Below are 23048 nucleotides of genomic sequence, written 5' to 3' on the forward strand. Positions count from 1 at the left end.
TTAAGTAAAATATACTTCTTGTGAATGGATACCCAATGAAATGCTGAAGTATTTGTGTCCTACTTTAGTGCAGTTCTGGGGAACAGCTGTTTGAACTTTATAGGAACAAATTTTATTTGGTAGTTTGGGAAGAGTTGAGTAGGATGCCAAGAGAGGATCTAGTGAGGCAATACTTAGAAGATACATTTCAAATTATAAAAAAAACCCAACACTCTCTCAGAGATAGAAAAATCAGCTTTTATCAGAAATAAATTTTCTGGAGAGCATTTATAGAAGTTTGGAAAACCTATTCTTAAAGTTAGGCTCAAGTGATCTTTTTCAGAGAGCAACTCTACATTTTGCAGTTCAGTATGGCTGAAGTTCCTCTAGAATATTTATTTTCTTTCAGCATTTCCTTTAATGACACTTCCAACCCTTCTATGACAGACAAATCTTTTGAAGGACAAATACTTACTAAGTAGATGCAATTTCCAGTCCCTGCACTGGAGGAAGAAGTAACATAGATACAGCTTCCTATCTGGAGAGAAGAGAGTAATTCTGAAGTCCAGCAAGGACCATACAGCACATCAGTCAGTGGGAAGTGCATAGCTAAAGCCTGAAACACTACACATCATCTTGCTCATCAGGCTCTGTAGCCTCTGCAGTCAGCCTGTCTCCTTTCATTAACTGGTTCTACACCTTGCAAAGCAGCATGATGTGGAGGTGATTTGTATTGCAGTAGCAATATTCTTGGCAGACTTATGACCTTTACCCAGTGGAACCAATGGAAAATGAGTCTAGCTGGGTCTTTTTATTGACTGCATTTCCATTATCTTCACAGGTGCTTTCTTTCCTGGCTTGTTCTTTTATCTTATTATGGACAGAAGCTACATTTACTGGACAATAGCTTCCACATTGCTCTCTCTTCATTTCCCAGAAAATATCACTACTATACTTTTTAAAGTTACTTAAGACCTGTCAAATTCTTTGTCACTCTTTACAACAAACTATTTGTTTCAATTAGTGCATTACCTAACTGTCTTCATGCCATGGTGTTTATACTCACTCATCTACATAAGATAGATCAATTTTTCAAATATTCTGTGTTCCCCAACATAGCTACAGTTAAACTTACAAAGATTTAGACATTTTCCAGTTGCTCATAGATTACTTGCTAAAAATGGCTTTAAAAACAGTTTAGGACCTAAGTTACAGAATTATGATTAATTTTATCTAGCTCTCATTTAGGTACACACCCTCTGTGAAAAACATTGCAGAGTTTTCCATTATAAATGAAAGGTAATGATGTGAATAATGGTATTCAAGTCACATCATCTCCAGTTTTTATATCATGATGCAAACTGACCTCATAATTTTGTCATCTTCTGTATTTACAGCCCAATAATGCTTTTCTGGCAGTTCACAAGGGCTACTGAATTTATGAGGCACTTGCAAGTCAGGTATTTTATGAATACTTTGCCTGCATTTCTCGAAAATGATTTCTAGAGAAATTTAAGTCTACTGTGTGTACTGGATTAAAAAAGCAGAAGTAGTAAGTTATAATTTATACTATTTTGTTTTAAATTTTATTATATGGAAATACAAGTCTTCAGTGTTGATCATATTAACTTGATATGATGAAACACTTTATTTTTACAGATAATGGTATTTATTCTGTTTTTCAGCATATAAAACGTACCAACTACCAAGTTGCTTTAGCACATGCATAAAAATAACTTAATAAAACCTGACTCAACCAATGTACACACAAAAAGAAGACTTACAATGTAGCTTGCACTAAAATATAGGCAATTCTAATGCCATCAGAAAAACTGATTCTGGAATAAAGACTCCAATGTGTCAGTCACAAAGTGATATCTTATCTGTGGAATATAGTCAAGTGTCTCTGTCCACTTCATCCATCGTAACACTTCATAAGGATAGAGATAGTTCCTTTGATAACCAGCAGCCAAGGCAGAGAGGTTTTCTAGACCAACATAAGCACTTTGATTTCCATGTCAAAGGGAACAGGAATCCAGGATTATACTTTGACTCCAGTAATATATTGTGTGACCTAGGACACATATGGCTGCATGTTGCAGCAATTGATGCACCTGGGTGAACTCGCACAGCAAGTTTCACAGTGCTCACTTCATAAAATCTAACAAGATGATTTTAAATATATAAACATGTGGATGGCCAGTGAGACAAGTGACTGAAAACATCTGTGTGAGGAGAAATGCGTATTATCTTGCACAACTGACTGGCAGTGTGCTACAATAAAACATTTCAGACTGTTGATAAAAGATAAAGAAGTTGTATCTGAAATGTCCTCTCTTCCTATCCCTCCCAACACACATACAGTGTCCAGTTAAAACTTGGACAAGCAAAATCCACATTAATGACATTAAGTGAAATAGGTCTACATTTAAAAAGAAATTCACCTCTTGTTCAGGCAGTTAAAAAATTGACAAAGTGATGTTAGGGTTTCACAGGTACAAGGCAATTCTGAAACTGGACAATTAATTTTGATTGTCTCAATGTGATTATTTCTCCCTAGCCACCTTCTCCCCTTGTCTTCATCTCACCTTATTTTAAAGTCACAGGGATTTTGTTGCTCACTGCAAACAAAACAGATCAAGCCAAAAACCTTACAGCCAAGACATGTTTGTAGACAGGATCCCTTTGAACTACTCCACAGTGTCGTAACACCTTCTCCTGCCTGGGCTATCTTTTGGAAATATCTGTCTAAATAAGTAACATTAAAAATCTTTTATAACAAATGGGATTCCCTGACACCTACAGTGATGTACAGAATTCTAGTTCTAAGCCTTCAAAGCAGAGAGGGAGAGAGGGAGGAAGAAACAGGTGAGTATACGTATGTCAGATGAGGAAGATTTGCTGAATCACGCATCAAAGCAGATATAGGAGCAAGGCCTGTGTCAGTTACTTTAAATACACACTGGTACATCCTAAACATGCAGAACTCAGTTCTGCGTTCCAGGACAACACAGACATACTGCAGACAATGACTAAAACAAGCAATAGTAATGCCCTCCGAGAGGAGGTTGCAATTGAAAAGAGATTTAAGATTCAATCAAAGAATGTCACATTTAATATTCGGAACACTCTAACTGAATCCTTACTGCCTGGGCTATAAATGGAATCTTACCGTGGGTTGGAATGAGAAAGTGGGCTCATTTCTTTCTGATAGTGATGCTCCTGACTGATGGGCTATGGAAAACAAAAAATAATAGTGAGAAAATAGCTTTGCAAATATTCTTTCAGAATGTTTAGAAGAGATCTTTTATGAGCATACACATTTGCAGCTTCTGATATTAACATTTTACAGTCTTCTTTCTTATCTATGAAATTTAAAATGGATATTCAGATCCTAACTGTGCAAAAGTACAACTTAACAGATGACTCTTGTCTGGGTGGAAATACATACGAATTAAGGGGTTGAGCACATGGTCATTTCTCTACTGCCTGTGAGAGCCTTAGGACAGAGTCAGGAAACTTCAGAGAGGGAAGGGTGGCAAAGTCTTATATGTATATAGGAAGCATAGTGCAGGAACTCTTAAGATCTGGTCAGAACCATTCTTAATATTAGACAACACTGAGCCAGACTTAAAAGGGCGGGCAGGCATGGTTCCTCTCTCCTCAGAACCACCATTAACAGTAACCTTGGCAGTCTGAAATGAAGTTTGCTGAAGGACATACAACTCTCTATGGCACTGCCAATCTGAAACATGGGTGAAGCTGTTCATGAATAGCTAGTGGTGGACTGTATAAACAATCATACAAGGGATGGTCTTTTTCCAGTCTTCAAATCTTACCTACCCATTGTAAGAATGTGCCCCAAAGGTTTCAAACTACATTTGGTTTATGGCATTTAAAACAGTTATTTGCAAGAAAGATCAATATTCATAAACTGGTATAAAAATTCAAGAATTCTAAAATTCAGAAACACTTTTTCTCTCAGTATATATGTAGTGCTTCCAGAAGGGACCCCCCCTGCCATTATCACACACCTCAAAAGCGGTTCTAAACAAATCATTGAAGCAAACGCAAAAGAAGTGAATATACAAGCACACATTAACCATACTTGTACAATTTAGGATATGAAATGCTAAAAATAAACAGTAGGCATTATGAAAGCAATTGCTTTTTTTACAGAAATCAATATAAAAATGATGGTTCTCATGGTTTCAGGAAGCTGGGAGGGATGCTGTAAAATATATGTTCAGGATGAATGACACCCTAATTACTGCCAAATATGAGTCACTGCCTGGTGGTGGATAGTGCAATTCCCAAATGATAGCTAGGGGAAGACTGAGGATGAGACAGAAAGTGAATTAGTCAGTCTATGAACCAGAATATCTGTCTAAATAATTTTTAGTCTCATTTCATAGTAAAGAATAGTCTGCCTCAGTTTTGCAATTTGACTTGATGTGAACAGATCCCTCCAGGGGTTGTCAAACTGAGCTCTCAGTTGGAATAATTCTGGGTTTAAATATCACTCCTCTTGTCTGTCAGACTTCAGTTCTGTCAGACCATTTTTGTGTTAAGTGGCTTTCTTTTCTGAAACATCACAAAGAAGGCCAGAAGACCTTCCACAAATTAGGTATGAACCTAGAAGTACTCTTTCAAATATTTTGCAGATCAAGGCTTATGGGACTGAATATATATTTAGAAAGTTGCTTGGGGAACAAGTAATCTTCTCTGTGAGTACCCCTTACTCCAAAGACAGGTCTTAGTGGTGAGCATATTTTGTAGTCTGCTAAGGGAGCTTTATACCAGTACAAGCCTCTAGGATATATCAATGAGCAACCTAGGAAAATCTTCCTTCTCCTTTGGATTTCTGACTGAGAATCAGGGATCAAATGCAATAAGATATCCTGAATTCTCTTATATATGACCTTTCTCCAGAATGTTTGTGTTATATCTGAAGTGGTGTCTGAAGTGTGGAAACAGCTATCCAAGAAGTTGAATGGGCCAATTCCCTGACAGGGCAGGAAGGCCTGACTGGATCTCTAGAATAAAGCAAGGCATTTAAGCAGAAATACATTGTAAGCTTTACAAATTTTCTTGGACAATGTGTATACGCGTGGGTATAAACTTCATGTACTTCTCCAATATACAGAACTGTGTCTTTCATATTGTTGCACAGCTAACATGGACTTTCATAGATTTTACAATTGAAGAAAACATTCAGGTTAAGACACAGTCAAATAAAGTCTTTAAAAACACTTAGTTCTACATACACATATTATTGGTTTGGAACTGTGTCTGACACATTTTACAAGGGTTTACAATTCTCTTTTCAAGTAAATCCATTTTAAAATAGAAGTTTTTTATATTTGTAACTAATAGCTATGCTGGGTAATAGATAACTCAAAGCTATTTTATTCCCTTTTTTGGCTGTCAGTTTACAGCAGCTGCTAAACAACTTACTTTTCAACAATTTCTCCTGACAGCATATATTCAGTTCTTGGTAAACTATCATAGGATATCAAAATACAGTTTTAGTATACCTGCTTTGTAGTTGTTTAAGGATATCTGTTCTAACTGCAACTTAGCAATATGATTGATCTATGTGTCTTTACATTCAGAAGGGTTTCTTAGGTTCACTAGTCAGTAACATCAGAATTTCAATGAATCTGGAAATCAGACTAACAAGGGCAAGTATTGAAAAAATTAAACTCACTAAAAATGTGGTTTATATATAAAAGATTACTTCAGTACGTAAGTTCACTATCGAACATGATTATATCCTGCCCTGCCTTGTAAAACATCGTAGGTATTTCAAAATGAAAGATACACAAAAAGCTGCCTTCTGGTGGTGCTGTTGCCACAGATTCCACTAAGGGACAAAAATGTATAAAATGAACGAAAATTTGGTATAAAAATACTCCTTACTTATCTTTGAAGAACATAAGAGAAAGCAATAGATACTACTGATATAAATAATCAGAAAAATACAACCTGGCAACACATGTAAGCATGAAAGTTTAATCATGACAAGAATTTCAAGCTGTCCTTAATTTCTCAAACTACAAAACAAGGATTATTTCTGTTTCTTTTTTATATACTGCACTGCTAAAATCGTTTGCCTATGTAACTGGAAGACGGCTACAGATATATATATATATAAACTTTTCTGCAGTTTGTACATCTGATTTTGGAAGGATTGATCATTTGCAAATTCTCTTGACTGAACTCAAACGGTGGTACTAAAGATCAGTGACAGAAAAACAAATTTGCTTTTATTCTACACATATTTTTACATCATATATATATAAGGAATAAATATACATATAAGGAACACTTCTTGGTAATAACTGGAAGATGAAAAAATGATGACTTTACTCAGGCCGGGAGATGAAGGGATTGAGAGCAGTGCTGAGGGAAAGGATTTGGGGTACTGGTAGATGAAAAGCTGGACATGAGCCAGAAAGCCAATTGCATCCTGGGCTGCACCCAGAGCAGTGTGGCCAGCAGGGCAAGGGGGGGATTCTCCCCCTCTGCTCTGCTCTTGTGAGACCCCCCTGCAGGGCTGGGTCCAGCTCTGGGGGCACCAAGAGCAGAAGGACACGGACCTGCTCGAGTGGGGCCAGAGGAGGCCACAGAAATGATTATAGGGATGGGGAAAGGCTGAGAAAGTTGGGATTGTTCATCCTGGAGAAGAGAAGGTTCTGAAAAGACCTTATAGGGGCCTTCCAGTACTTAAAGGGGGCCTATAAGAAAGATGAGGACAAAGTTTTTAGCAGGGCCTGTTGTGACAGAACAAGGGGTAATGGTTTTAAGCTAAAATAGGGTAGACTTAAGACTACACGGAAGGAAGAAATTTTCTACAATGAGGGTGATGACACACTGGCACAGGTTGTCCAGAGAGGTGATAGATACCCTTTCCCTGGAAACATTCAGAGTTAGGTTGGACAGGCCTCTGAGCAACCTGACCTAGTGGAATGTGTCCCTGCTCACTGCAGGAGAGCTAGACTGGGTGACCCTTTAAAGATGCCTTCCAATCATTCAATCATATTCTATGATTCTATGATTTTAGGTCTTTACAGCAAGACCATGCATGGCAGAAGACTGGAATCCTGAAGGAGCAACCTTTGAACATGTTCTAATCACTCCAAGGTGGCTGTGTTTTGATCTCTCAGTTATGGAGACCACCTATGCATACAGCCACACATTTACTGCACATGTGAATGCTGTGTGTGGGGATTCACTGGAAACAATGACATGAAATTATTTGACAGATTTATAGATCTGAAAGCCAGAGAGAAGAATTAAACCAACTCATAATCATATGCATATCACTGGCTATTAAACTAGATCCCCAATAAAAAGCACTGAACAACGTCAGCTCTAGAACTGAATGAACCATAAAGTGGATCCCTCTGAACATGCTTTACTCACAGATAATTCCCTGCTGACTGCTTTTGGTATTTGTCAGTTGACCAGTTCTAAATTTATTCAAGGTGTGCTTTATCAATATTGTATGCTGCCCAGTTTTAAACAAGTATGTACAATAGTCTTAGCATGCTACACCTCAGCAGTTCCCTTATCAACTGTAACTTTATCAATAAAATTAGATTTTTTTGAACAGGACATATTTTCTGTAAAATAACCTTGACTATCATTAACCATATTAACCACACTTTAAATCTCTGTTAATTGAAGCCCACAGCAGATTTTTCACTGTTTTGACAATGATATCAGCCTAACTGGCCTACTTCAACTTTTTTCTTTCAGCTACCCATTTGAATACTGGCACAGCATCACTATGCTCAAAGTCTTCTGAAATGTTGTAAGCATATCAAAATACATTAAAATTTAACACCAGCATATCAAAAATGCCCAAATTACTCTTTTAAAAGCTTCTGTGTTAAAACAACTTGGGGTGATTAAATAATCACCCTCCCTAATAAATGTTGTTTATAACCTTCTTAGATACTAAAGGTCTAGAAAATGAATTATCACCCTCAAATGAATACTCTGCATTTTTCCAAATACTGGAGCAGAATTGCATCAAGCAGTGTTAAACGTGAGTCCATACTCCAAAAAACTTGTACCATATCTATGAATAGCTGGTGCCGTGGCAGCTACCTCAGAAAGGAAAATATGAAGTGAATCAATAGATACTGTGGACTAATCAACCTTGTACAGGCACAGAGTCCTTCTGTGTAAAGCCAGAGGCATATGGGTAGGGAAGACCATGGAAGCTGAATTTCAGCAGTTTTTGTTATAGTAAGGTACTAAGTGGTTAGTCCTTATCTGAGAAAGATTAGGTTTACTTTCTAAATTATCTCTTCCTGGAAATGAGGGTCTTGCCATTATATCTTAAGACCTCAATGCCCACCTTGCAAAGTGCAGAAGAGAAACCTGACAGGGCTGTATGTGAAAGATACACCAACACTTCAGGCAAGTGAATGAAATTCAAAAAACTTCTCTCTTGAAGACAAATATGTTACCTTTACACTTGATTAATGTAGAGGAAGATGGCCACAAAGGACTATTATGAAAAACTACAGCTATATTAAATTACAATTTAAATGACTAACCTATTATATCTGAACACTTTTTTAGACTGATGCTATTAGTCTGAAGCTACAGAAGCTGATCAAGGCAGTAAGATCAAAGAACTGCCTTTGCAATCACACCGTGCTTCACTGAATACTGGAGCAGTACATTTCACTTTAAAAGTTCATTTTGTTTTAGTCATGTAATTTGGATTAACCAAATCTGACATGTCTAAATATTCTTATTAATTTCCTTGTAATTAAACTTCTTTAAAAAATAATGAGACTGCTATTCTTTTTATTTAATTGAGTTCCATTTGTCCAGTCTTGCAGATTTACACCATGTTTGAGTATTTATGAGTACTGAGAAAACACACTGGAAATATGATGAAATCAACTGTGTAATGTTGACATATCTCAAATAGTTAAAACCAACTAACGTTTCTCTGATATCCTGCAAAATCTTACTCTGTAAACAAAGTTCTTATTTGTACAATTACCCACTTATTGATACATTTCTTCTTATTTGTAACCTTCATCTACACATGTAGCACAAAGTTCCAATGCTGTGTTGACCATTCACTATGTAAGACTGATACTACAGGTCTCTATTTGGGCCCTATAGATCCTGGATGTAATATGCACCTAACATGTCAGAGCATTTACTATTCAATAGTTTATACTGGGGCAACACAGCAGTGTTTACTCTTCTAACGTTGGATCTGTCTCTGAGAGTTGTGTTGTGTGCTTTTCTTAAGCCACATTCATTGTTTATGATTGTTTCACCTATAATAAAATAAGAACTATGTTGCCGAGATATAAATGGAGTATGAGGTTATTTAGTTTTACAGCAGCTCCTGCAAGTACCTTTATATAGTTGCTGAAATGTTATTCTGTGATTTCATACATTCAGTACTCTTCAGTGGACTGTAACAAATACTCCTCTGCTTCTTATAACAGTACTCTGTCACATAGTGCAGTGGTGGGTGATTTTGTACCACTTTGTACCAGGACAAATAATGATACAAGGTGTAAAATACAGAAGGATCACATACTAAGTGCTCAGAACTACTGCAGCTCTTTGCTGCTCTTCTCCTACTGCAGTCCTTTAAACAGTTAGCTTTTCAGTAATGAGACTTTATCACTGTAAGAAGCAATTATTTTCCATTACTCGCACTGTAATGCAGTTGCTGACTGGTGTATCTGGGTTTCATTCATTTTGGAACTATTTTTAAGCACTATATCATACACCTACAGGTTGTCAGCCACTATTGTGACAAGCTGTACAGCCTACATGATTATTCAGGATTCTAGGAAGGAATATATATAATAGATTTGCTCTTTGTCCATCATGGTACTACAGAACATGCTGAAAGTGCATGGGTTTTGGTTGCGTGATTTACTTGCTAAGTTCTAAAACGCATTTGATAATAATACCTTAAATTTCCAAGCTACTCAAAGAAATTTTAATATTCAAGACTTCTAAATCTCAGAATTGATAGAATCTATACAGAGAAAATAAACGGGTTTAGACTTACTGGTGGGAAACAAGAGTTCCAGGTTGCTGTATCATCACTGCTTGTACTTATGGTAACATTGCAGTTGTCTAGCTGTGATGCACTCAGCCCATGTGAGATCCCAGTACCCCTTAATTCTTCATTTTGTTGTCTCTTCATGCTAGCCAGCATCTGTAGTTCAGATGAACTCAATCTATTTGCCTGGTAGTTTTTCCAGTCATACTCCTGTGAAATAAAATGGGAAAGTCAACAGTATAGACAGGATCATGGAACAGAATATATGAATGAAACAGATGATACCTTTGAGAATCTTTTGGGGAATCTTCAAGAAGCTACAAGACTAAAAGAGAAACAAAATATTTACTAGAAAAGATTACTTAACAGATTTCTGTTCAGCTATGAAGACCAAGCATATCTACACATAATTTCAGGAAGGAAGAAGAACACAAACACTGTTATGGACTGCAGTTTGGATCCAGGGTGTTTGGTGAAGTTGCTGTTCCACAGCAATTAAAAACAGAAGATAAAAGTAGGCTTTCAGAAGTTCTAAAATCCAGCAGCTCAAATTGCTTAAGCATTAAATGCAAATCTTGAAATAAACCAAATCACACAGTTATCATAGTATCATAAATGCCATCAACATAACAGTTATTTGACAAGCACAGTATAAAATTTCTCTGGAAAGCCTCACCTGTCAGCACTAAATTTGAAAAGTTATTTTGGTAACTTGCTCGCGTAGACATTTAAAAAAAAATAAATCACCGTATCTTCATTTTTCTTTATACTCATTGGTTGAATTTTTAATGTAACTCTAACTGCTATATCAAACTTTTTAGCCAAAAGCTAAAACCAGGTATTAACTGTTTCGCAATTTGTACTTAGGTCTCACACAAAATAAGATTAAGTTCACCCGACCTGTTGTAGCATCACCTTTGTTTAAAGAACTCCTTTGGGGAAAACTTTCCCTTTTTTAATGGGTCCACACAGATTGCTGTTTCACAAAGGAACAGGTCTAATATTTGAGACCTCTAATTTTGGTTCTGAATGGAAGTACAAAGCATTTCTGCTTGAAAAGTGAATCCAAGTAGTGACCAGGACTTCAGAGGATTTACATCACTAGACTATGGCTAGTGGGCTGCAAGACACTGCGCAATAATATCCCAAAGAGGGACAGTGCTTTGATTCTACTAAAGAGAAAGTGACTTTTAGACCAGGAGTTTATCATGTTCCTGGCAGAGGGGGCAATCACAGTCTGAGAGGAGGTTGGGGAGGTACAGGGTAACCAAAGACTGAGGAACACACACAAGTCAGCAGTACTAGTGATATGATCATTGGTCGTTTTTCCTGCTATGAAAACCAGGGTGTACAGTATCAGTGTGTCTTTTGGGGGTACAAATTTACCTTACCCCCAGAAGACACACTGAAATTACTACTACAACCTCTACTGCTTTCCTGCTACATATATAAGCGCATATCTAAGTCTCCTGTGTAGAGTATTACAGAGAATTGGTGACACCTGAGACACAGGAAAACTTCAACTGCAGCTTTATCTTAGTCGAAGAAATAGCACAGCAACGTTCAAAACATTCAGGTTATGACACCACACAAACAAGACCTTTGCTTTTAAAACCACTCATGAATATATATGTGATTAATAAAATATTATATAGGCTCAATTATTCAGCTCCACAGAGGTATGACAGATACAGTTCACAAAAGACGTTATACATTGGACATTCATTTCTTTATTTAAGGAAATTATGCAAAAAGATATGTATATATCCTATATTTTCATGTATAATGCTTAGTATTCCACATGAAAAGTGCTCACTTACACTAGAAAGACTATATGACAACAGTGCTGAAAAGGGAGGTCATTTTCAGTGACACACAGCATTTTTTTCTTTTTTAGGAATTTCCATATATCTTAATAAAACTGTATTTTCTGGGAATCAGAAAAACATTGTTGACCATCTGATCCCCTTCCCTGCCAGCTTTTTTTGTCCTCGGGGTCAGAGCAAAACTAGATAATGAAGAATACTACATTAGTTACTTCCCCTGCAGAAGTTTAACTGGGGATATGCTCACATTCATTCACAGTGCTGAACTCCCAAGTACAGGATGTGCAGTACAATGCACATTGGAAGGGAATTTTCAATCAAGGGCAGATGCAGAAACCATTCCTTTTTAATAATACGTATAACGGCATCATGCAATGAACAGAACCTTGATTTTACCTCAAGCTCTAGAATATTTTACTGCATATTTGCAAAAATAATTTTAGAATAAAAACATGTAGCATATTTTATTTCCTCATGGGTGCCATAAAAGAAATCAACAGTTATTATCTCAATAATATGTAAAATAATAGTTCCTATTTAAATTCTAGTTAAGAAATTAAGCAGCATTCAGTGAAGATTGCTGCTCGACATTAAGTTTTTGGGAGTAGCCACTCTATCACATATTTTTGACATTTCATTTTGACTGCCATAATGATTATTATTAAATGACTTAAAGTCATTTATTGAAAATAATTGGTCAAAAAGAAAATGAGCACTGAAATAACAAAGTAAAACACCTCAGATGAGAAGTGTGCCTGCAAGCTGACAACCAGCAGGTAAATGTATCACATAAACCAGGATTTATGACTGAAGGGCGTTCACATGGAAACAGCTGCATGTGCATGTATGCAAATCTTGGTGAAAAAGACAATTCTAAAGCCTATTGCAAACATTTTTGATTTTTTTACTATGTATTTCAAATTCTTAAGACAAATGTCTTTGCAAAGATTTTTTCTTACGGCATCACCTCAAGCCCTCAGAGGTGACTTTTTGGCACAGATAAATGTAGTCTGTCATTTTGTACAAGGTGTAAGATGACAGAAGTGGTCAGCACAGCTGCCACCCCTTTATTTCCCCTGACTTTCAAGGTCTAAGTTTTATTCCTGAACAGTATGATTATTACTACCATTTTTAATGCTAAAATAATTCGTAATGTTTTCTGTAGACCCTTACTGAATGGATGTTATTAGCTCAGTGACTATTAGTTATTCATTCACTTCATATGAAGCTTGCTATGTTATGTCTGGAATGTCTGCATTGCTCTGATGTATTAGTATTCTACCAGATCTACAGCTGCTATAACTTTTATTGATCTTACTGAAGATGCTGATTTCCTGTTAATTTTCCTATATAGTGGCCTTCTGCATTTATTTGATTATAATAAGAGAAGCTTCGGCTTATCTTTCTTACCTCATATAAGAAAAAATTGCCATGTAGTCATTAAAATGACAGGATGAACTAGTGCTGTGCAGAATAAAAGCACTAAAAGCATTGAAAGAACATTTTTCTCATTCTTTTTTTTTAATAAAGGCAAAACATTGCCCAAACCTGCTTGTCTTTTCCTTTACATCTGTGAAGAAAGATGCATAGATTTTTTCAATTTTTACAAAAGAATTCAAAACATTTGTTTTTTCCCAGCTTATTTCAAATTATTCTGTTTTCTTGTAATGGGCTCACTCTAGAAATATCATACTCAGAAAGAAAAACAGATGTCATGACAATTTTCTGTGTTAAATATAATGTACAATAAATTCCTTGTAATAAAGGAGAAATAGTTTGGACTATTTTTTCTGTAGTTTCAGATGACTATGACAAAAAAGCTCCTTCATAAATTTTTTATTGTCTTAGTCAATTTTCAGAGAGAGAATTTGAAAATTGAATTTGAAATTAAGTTCACTTTGTAATTTAGGAGAAATTTTTGATGTAAAAAGTAATTTTGCAATACCCTTAAATTTCTCTAAAATTAATATTTCATTTAGTAATTAAAACCTTATCTTGGGTTTTTGCATATCCTCCCCTTACGATCAAGAATTTTTATTAAGCACTTAAAACTTTTGCTAGATTGACAAAACCTGTTGTTTAAAGGATTTTTTTTTTTTCATATATGACATCTGCATTCTTCTAGGTTCAAATGATTTATTCAGATTGTTTGAATGTAGTTATACGTGTGGGAAAACTTTAATTACCAGCTATCTACATGTTTGCAATATTACCCAGCGGGCTGTACTTCTTTCTTAATTAAAAATATTTAAACTTAATAATAGAGAACTCTATTACAATATGAATAAAACATTGCAAGCTACCAGGTCCTTAAAGTGTATTAAGTAGTTAGCAAATCAATTGCAGGAAGAGTTGGTTAAGCATGTTTTTTTCTTTACCAGTTCTCTGTATGTGCAGATTTGGAGACTACTTCCCTGTAAACTCTCACTTTAATACCCCTTCATATGAAACTCCCCTTCCATACATAATTCTTAAAACAATGAACCTGTTTCAAACCCGAAATAAAATAATTACATGTCCACAGTCAGCAAAAAAACAACTCCAGCATTGTGTCCTTGTAGTTAATAATATATGTCAGCCCTTCCTGTCTTGAAACTTGTGGGGATGTAGAATACTACTAGTTTCTTCCTGCAAAACTGCTCCAGCAGATACAAAAATGCTTTACATATGTATGTGGTCAGGAAAAGGCCACATTCTTAAAATTATTGGAAATATTCTTAATAAAAATAGATATTTGACTTTATAAGTGCTAGGTGAACATACTTTCTAATATAAACAACCACTGTTTAAAAGGCAGTCAGTGGCACTCAAATTTTGACTGTGGCATAATACAAAAAGAAGTATCAAAGAACTTGAAGGAAGGGCTTCTGGATGGGAAAATTGTATTATTTGATCAAATCAAATATGAGAGCTAAATCTGCCAGATACTTTAATCTTGTATTTTGTAGCAATAAAACAAAATCTGTAACTCCAGAGTTTCTATATATTGATCATAGGCTTTGTCCTTGCAAAAAAAATACCTACAAGCAACAAATTACATGTGCAATACATTTACAGCTACAAGTACAGTATGGCAATAACCCTGTTGTCTAATTTAGTAATCAACTATTTATCGAGCAAAAAAAAGTGATAGCTCTTTTCCTTCATCTTTTAAAACAGAGTACCACAAAAAAAGTTATAAAAGAAATCTAACGCTTCAAAAACTTAATTTCAATCCAACTAGGTAGCCTATATTTAGTTACGTTTGACAGCACAAAGTTGATCACTGCGTTAAACGCTCATAACACCTTTTAAGAAAGTAATCAACATATTTCATTTCTTATGGACAAATAGACTACAGTTAAAATTAGTAATAAACATAGTTGAAATTTAAGTGGAACAGTTTTCCAAAACTGAAAAGTATCAGGAAAGAAGGAAGGAACACATTTAATCACAAAAATGTGAATAATTACTGGAAACTAGAAAAAAACATTCCTACAGATAAAACTAGGAGGGAAAGAGAATGTAAAATGTAAACAAATTTTATTATACACTTACAGACAGATACAAGGATATTAACATATCTAAGAAACAGAGAATCAGATCATCAGTAGCAGCTGGGGTTTTCCTATGACTAAAAATTACAAAAATACTACCTTACTTCTTCCCAAATACAAAAGAACACATGCATTGCATTCTTCTACATTTTCTACACCACTAGTGGCAATTCTACTGCCTTTTCCAGATACTAAATACACTGAACATATGCTGCTGTTGGTAGGATTTTCTCTGCTTTTTTTTCTTTATTGTCTTTAAGATTAACGGCCACTGATATTTTTCATCACCATAAGGTCTCAGCACTGCTTCTAATTTTCACTTGCATTACTGTATTTCATTGGCATTGCTTCCCCCTAATCTGCTGCCTTCCCCAAGGAAACAGTCTCCACATTCTTCATGGAAAAGGATCTTCTCTTTTTATCAGGAAAAGTGCCTTTACATAATCCAGTAAGCTACTTGCAGAATGCAGGAGGAGATTTCTAGAACCCTCAATCAGAGAGACTATCTCAGAGGATTGTGACATACATAAAATCCAACCCCTACAGTTGGGGTAGGACCAGTACTGAAAGACACTCATTTCACAAAAAAGCACTGAAGCATCAGTGGCACGGTGGTATGTGCATTTCTCTACCAAAGCTACACAGCAAAGCTGAACATATGCTTTCCTAGACACTATTCTTTAATCCGATGCCCAGTTTGGATTGCTCTTCCTAGCTCAATGCCCAGATTTCCACATCCAAAATTAGCTGCAGAGTGGTTCACCCTCAGCAGCTGCAGCAGCCAAAAGTAGGTAGGTGGAACTGTTCAGCACAATGACCTTGTCCCACCAGTAGCAGCCTTGTCCCATGGAAAGGGTCACTCCTGCTTCCCCTTTCACAGATCCTGTCAAATGAAGTAACTAAAGTGAACTGTATCAACAAGTAACAGAAGTGTTATGGACTAAAATGCCCAATAGCAGACGACAGCACATCCCCCTGACCAGAATGGTAACTGTGGTATCCTGGCCCAGATGAGACAAACTACAAGGACAGAAAACACAATAATGATGGAAGATGTCCGTTTCCTTCATGCAGCGAGGTATACGTCATGTTGCAAGACATTACTGTAGGTAAATTTTTTCCAAAGAATATGTAACTGCTTCACAGAGTGACAAAAAAGAGAAGCTTCTTTTGGTTCCCAGCAGTGTGCAATGCTTGGATCAAAATATTACTATCCAAAAAGCACTCTTAATTAATGATCATGCAGTAGCTAAAATTCAACATCCTTGGGTAAAAGTGACAAAAAACCCTCACAAAACAGCAATCCTGGGACTAAATACTATAAAACCCCTTGACCTGTAGAAGAGACAATTGCAGGGGAATATGATATACAGCCATCAAAACTGTAAGTGTCACAGGTAAGAACAGTAATAATTTAAAAAAGATTATTCATGATTTCTTATAACAAACACAAGAATGAGAAAGCACCAGGAATGAGAGAGTGCATTCAAAACAAATAAAAGGAGATACATATTTTTAACCACAAACAGCAAACTCTGAAATTCACTGTCACAATGCAAAGGCCGTACAGATACAAAAAGCAGTTACACAAACCTGTGGGAAAAAATTCCACCAACAGTTATTTACCACAAAGACAACACCTTTCACTGAAGAAATTGCTAAGCTGTCGACTGCTGGAAGGAAGCCTGCAGGGCATGCTGGCGAGGTATTGCTGGATGTTTGCTCTGTTTTTTTTTCCCTAGCCATCTACAGCTGCCTGCTGCTGGATGGGAGATGCTGGCTATGTGAATCTTTGGTCTCACAGGATATTATCTGACATCTGCAAAAAAGATCTCTGAAGTCTGAGGAAGAAGTTTGGCCTGTTCCACTCCCAGATGCTCAGGAACAAATCTAATCTACTCATAATACATTTAGAGAAGAGGTCACACGCTAAAAGATACGGATCTGCAGTAATTCTAAACCCAAGAGATTTATAGCCAAAACCCTGGAACAGTAACATACTACCTCATTTGTGATTTACAGAATACAGTTGATTCTTAAGCTCCAGTTCCTGATTCAAAACACATCATTATAAGCTGAAAAGACAAGAATTAGCTATTAGGAAATATTTAAGAATATAATTAGCTTCAGACAAACTTGGGTTTTGAATTACTGAATGTTTCCACAAGGAGAATCCAGAAAGAAAAAACTAGGAATAAAACAACACTTCAGTGAATATAACAATTCCTTTCGTAGCCTGGCAATTAGCCTATGACACAGCCCTACTGCTGCCTCTCAATCACAGAATTTATTATTTTTCAGGGCTGTTACCGAGAGACTATGAAGTATCTAGATTAAGGCTCTTTCTATTCAGTTGCTAATATATCAAAGTCTGTCAATCTTCCTTTGTTACTTTTCAGCCCAAAACTACTACCTAACTTACAGATTTCCAAAATGTGAATTACTCAGCGACACCTCTTTTTATCTATAAACCTCTGTGATTTCTGCTTTATTCGGAGTACCATTTTGTGTGCCACAAGAAACCACAAAATCAACTTTCAACAGACTGAGGTCAGTAAATACTGTGATGGTGAAACCAGAATATATCTGGATGAAAGATGTATTATTTTTGACTTCATGCAAATGAGTATAATATAGCTCCTTTATACAACCTAATAACTTAATTTCAAAGTAAAAATCACTTACATGAGCCTGTGTTGTCAGACATGAATTTTCTCTTGAGATTTTCTTGAGAGAATTTTTACTGATGGATCTTTTTAACTGACCAGAAACTCCTTCATATCTTTCATTTTCTTCAGATTCATTTCGAATTACTTTAAAGAATTCAGATTTACTTTCAGGTGGAGAAAGAGAAAGGGTAGGTTTTAAGCTTCTCTGAGAGCTAACAGAATCTGTTTTTCTCATAGTGGAACTCTGTGGTTTTGATGAGACAGTCTCTTCGAGGTTATGTTTGCTGTGTCCCTTATTCTTCCAGTATTCATTTCTTGATGACATCCTCTTTGATGGGATCTCTTTAAAAACTGCTGAATCAGATGTTCCTTGCCTGCTGTGGCTGATCTCAAGGTTCTCTGTACTCTGGATGAATTCACTGTTGTCATCCTAAATTTAGGAAACAAAGCAAGAGCAATTCCCTCTCATCATCACACAATACAGTTTTACATAACCTTAAAATTTTAAAATGACTCCTTAATTTCTGCTGCCTAATCCTGAATTTGCAAGGATTCTGAAAACCAGCTGCTCTTGCTGGCAACTACAGTGAGGATATCATAAACATATTCTTACATCTCAAGTAGTAAAAAGCAGAAGGTAGAAAGAGGAGGAGAGGGAGACAAGATTACACTTTTCAAAATGCTGGCTTAAATTTAGAACGCTGCTAACCTCCCAGACCTGTGTGTTACATGATAATCATAACTTCAATAAAATTTATTGCAACTGTAAACCAAAAGTATGCAAAAGGTCTACGACAATGTCTTTCAATGGAATTATTAATATTCTGTATTTTCACATTGCATCTTCATCTTGAATGTAGAAGGAATAACCCCTGCTGAGATCACTTTGCTCATCTCTGGTAATATAATTGAATACCATATTCAGTACCATTTGAATATCATTTAAGAATCTGGAGGTTATTTTGTTAACCTTATATTCACGCTTCTAACAATGTCTGCAAAACATCCCATGAAGCAAGTGTATGATGTTTACTCATAACAACATGATGTATAATATTAATCATAACAACAAACAGCAAGTCTGAACATATGGAATGAAAAATAATGGTGAAGCACATCTAGTGCTTGCCTCAGTGTTGTTATTTTCAAGAAAGGATGAAAGAGGCTTCATCTTCATCTCGTCCTGTTGGTCCTCTGCCATATGCTACCACACTGGCTGTAAGGCAACATACATTACAAGATTCAATAAGACACTGAAATATCATCTTCAGTAGGCCTCTCGTAGCCAGGGTGCAGTCCTACTGCAAATTAAAGTGATTCCAACTCATTACTGACTTCAGTGAGTCCAGGACAGGATTACACAGAACGAAATGCACATTCAAGAAATGAATCCCTCAATTTTATTAATGATACACGTTTTGGAAGTTTAGGATTCCTTCACTTAGTAATTTCCTTGAAACACAAAACCGTATTTCCCTATTTTTCCGTGGATTTTTATTTCCCATAAATTATCTTAAAATCTGTGCTGGGAACCCATTTTAAGTTAGGCTAATTTAAAATGGAAGATTACTAAAGAAAACACTGTATTTTTTCCCCTACACATTAGAGATAAATGGACAATGATTTATCTGAAGCTTAAATCCCTCCCATCTTTCCATGTCTCTTCAGCCATACATATTTAGGTACTAGAATAATTTATTAAATCAGTAAAGTTTGCTTGGTTAACTGTAGTGCAACATATGTAAAATGAAGATGAGAATGATTTTCCTGAGGAATGAGCACTTCCACTCATGTACTGTATTCTTTAAAAGAACGTGCAGATGGACAGTTCTGGATACATAAAACTGATTGCTCTTGCTGGGTTGTAATTTTAAGATCATTCTAATGACTAGGGGGCCACCTACTAGGAGCAGATGGGATACCATCCCTTTGTTTGCTGAGCCTTAACACTGAGGTATCAGAGTGAAATTATCTATCAGCCTTTTTAAGGGTCTATTATTTAATTTTATTCCTTTATTCTTTTAATTGTATAAGGACAGAAAAATTCTCAGTTTCTTCACTGAAGGCTTCTCCAATGAACTTGCCTGTTACACTTAAACCAGCATTTTTGACAGCACTATGTGACAAGTGGTCATACCTGCTACAGCCACACAACTCTTGCAGTCAGCAAGAGTTCTTGGTTTTGCTCTGGGTTTGACAGAATCCGTAAATGCTGCCATGACAAGTTTAATTATACAAAGTCTCTGATGGAAATTTGAGCTGAAAGCATGGACATTCATATAATTACAAAATAAGTCACTTGATGTTGAATGGTTCCAAGAGAAGAAGCAATTTTTATCCTTTACTGATTATTTAATTCTGATAATTGAATAACAGCATTGAACTATTTCAGTGACTAATTAGTAACCACTAAAGGGAATTTATAAATACTTGCAGTTTTCAGTTTGCAGGCTGAAACATTTCCTCCCCAAAAGTCAAAATTACATAAACTATATAATTCTAGCACAATTATTGTGCATATTTTATGGCTCTCAGTATATGCAACATAGAGTCTGTGTTCACCTACTTGAAATTTATCCTGATGCATAACATGTCTCATATTTTACAATTAAGTACATATTTTTTGTGGATAATAGTGATTTTCCACAGATTTAATAAATAAGTACATAAATCTCCTTTGCAGCTCCATTAACTTCAAATGTAGACTAGGAAGAAACAGATTTTGATTGTAATTTTTAAATTAATGATGCAGTGACATAAACAACTCAAGGAAAACTTTTGGACTTTTTACTAGTCTGAGATATTTAAACTACAAAGGTACGCAAATGTGTTTTTTTTTTTCAATTAAAACAAAGTTTTACTTGCATTTTCCTGGAGAAAGTCAATTTAGGCCTACATGCAATTACTTAAATTGTAGTTTGAGATGTCTTCTTTGATATAGTTCAAAAGTGTGCACATATCCATGTGTGTTATACACAATGTATGTGAATTTCAGAGAAAGATGTAATATAATGATAATGAAAACCAGCAATAGTGTGAAAACCTTTAACTATGTAGCTTATTTACATGCAAGATGAACATGTTTTTAAAAAGCACTGCAAGATTCAGCATAATTTAGTCAAATATATCGTCATATAAGTGAAGTAAACTTGGAAACATGTCATGGTTGGGCTAAAAATATTGGTAAATTTGCAAAGATACCTTAAACCATGGTGAAATAGATACTATTAAGTTAGCAGTCTTATGTTCAGCTATCAGGATCCTCCTTCTTGTATTTTCAGTGTTTGGAATAAAACTGTTTTCTAATTTACTTCAGTAATGCAAATTCAGTAATCTGAATATTAAATATGTATCCAGATTATCAGTATAAAGCTGACTTCAAGAAGCAACACAGAATGTATCTGTACAAGGAAGAGGATGAATATGGGCAAAATATGACTGCTAAGTAATTTGTTGGTTCAGTGACTTCTTTCACATGAAAGAAAGGCTTAACTATGAATTACTAATGTAGTGGTTAGTCTGAGAAAAAAAACACCTCTGGATAATTTGTTAGCATGCTCTAATTTGTTTAATGTAATTATCTTCTAGCTTTGTAAGTCTAATGCAGTATCAGCACTGCAGCTGGAGATATTTAATGCAGTTAGCATCCAAAGGTAATGAATGAAACAAAGGCTGTTCCCTAGCACAACTCTGGCACATAGTCAAAGAAAAGTTCTTAGTTTATATAATATCTTACATCTTTCTAAACAAGATAGGGATCCTCCATCAGTCTCTCTTGCATCAAACCTCTAGAATGGCCATGAATGTTGTGCCCCGAGGTGGTTGTGCTGTAAAAGCTGGAGTACTTGGCTACTGCTTTCTCTTTGTGCACCTGGCACTGGATCTCTGGGGTAGAACGATGGCATGGAAGGTTAGCTATCTTCAGTAAGGGCTTAAGCACCAGCAAAGTTTAATGATTAATTTAGTTTTTGATTAATTTATATAAATTTGTCTTGCTTTATAGTTCATCAGTTAAGTATGCCATATGCACTGAGTTTTGAAAGACACTTTATTTTCGCTCACTTATCACAGCACGGCCTTCATTGTTTAGTACCACTTCAGAAATTTCTGTTTGCCATATTTATACTGCTTTGGAGATGTATCTTTACAAAGGACTTTAATGACTCCTGCCTGCACCCCTACTCAAAAAAAAAGGCAATCAAATTGGAAACTATGAGTAAATAACAGTGCTGTAAAGCTTCCACGATCCTTATATTATGGAAATATTTTCTTAACCTAGCTTCTGCAGTAACCTCTCTGGCTTTTCATAAGCATAACACACAAAGAAATTCTTTGAAATCCACACAGTTCTATATCATCAGAATGGTATCCCATGGTATCCCATATAGCACTGCTCATGAACTTGACTAAAACTGATTTAATGATGAAAATCTGGAACTTTGTTTGAAATAACAAAGTCTTATGGGTTTAAATTAATAAATAATACACTGCCCCAGATAATGGGAAAACCCCCAAAACTACAGAAAAAAACCCCTGATTATATTTCTTATAATTAGCATCAGCAATTTGGTTTCTCAGAAATACAGAATATAGAGCAATTAAGTTCAGTCCATCTTACTATTATGTAACATGGTTGCATTTTATTTCTCAGCTATGAGGAACAGATTAGAATGCTAGGAAACAGATTTTATTAAAAATGAAATACACTAGAATGTTCATAAAGGTAGAAACTTTTAGCAGTTACTGTAATGTACAGTGTAACTATTCAGTGCATTGACAATTTGGTGAATTTCTATATAGTATCAGCTGATACATTTGTTAAAAAATATTTCTTTCATTAATTTTATTGCTGAAATATTTCCACATTGCAAAAGAATTAAAGTTAGTGATGCTGACACAGCTCAGATAAGATATAAAGCAGAAATACCAATAATCAAATGACAGTAGAAAGCTGAAATTTCTTAATTCACTTTCA

General features: G+C 35.6%; 1 protein-coding gene across 5 annotated transcripts in view; it reads right to left on the reverse strand.

The window, feature by feature from the left end:
* The window catches only part of CFAP20DC (CFAP20 domain containing), an 83830-nt gene that overhangs the window by 16595 nt on the left and 44187 nt on the right, over positions 1-23048 (reverse strand). For 4 of the 5 annotated variants that reach the window (XM_074914201.1, XM_074914202.1, XM_074914203.1 and 1 more), the window contains 3 exons: positions 18090-18503; positions 10049-10252; positions 3152-3213 (listed from right to left, as the gene is read on the reverse strand). In XM_074914201.1, the coding sequence (XP_074770302.1) occupies positions 3152-3213; positions 10049-10252; positions 18090-18503 (680 nt within the window). The remainder of the gene's footprint in view (positions 1-3151; positions 3214-10048; positions 10253-18089; positions 18504-23048) is intronic. The other variant, XM_074914205.1, reaches the window with a different exon arrangement.

This window comes from Athene noctua, chromosome 10, assembly GCF_965140245.1.
Source record: "Athene noctua chromosome 10, bAthNoc1.hap1.1, whole genome shotgun sequence".
Taxonomy (NCBI): Eukaryota; Metazoa; Chordata; class Aves; order Strigiformes; family Strigidae; genus Athene; species Athene noctua.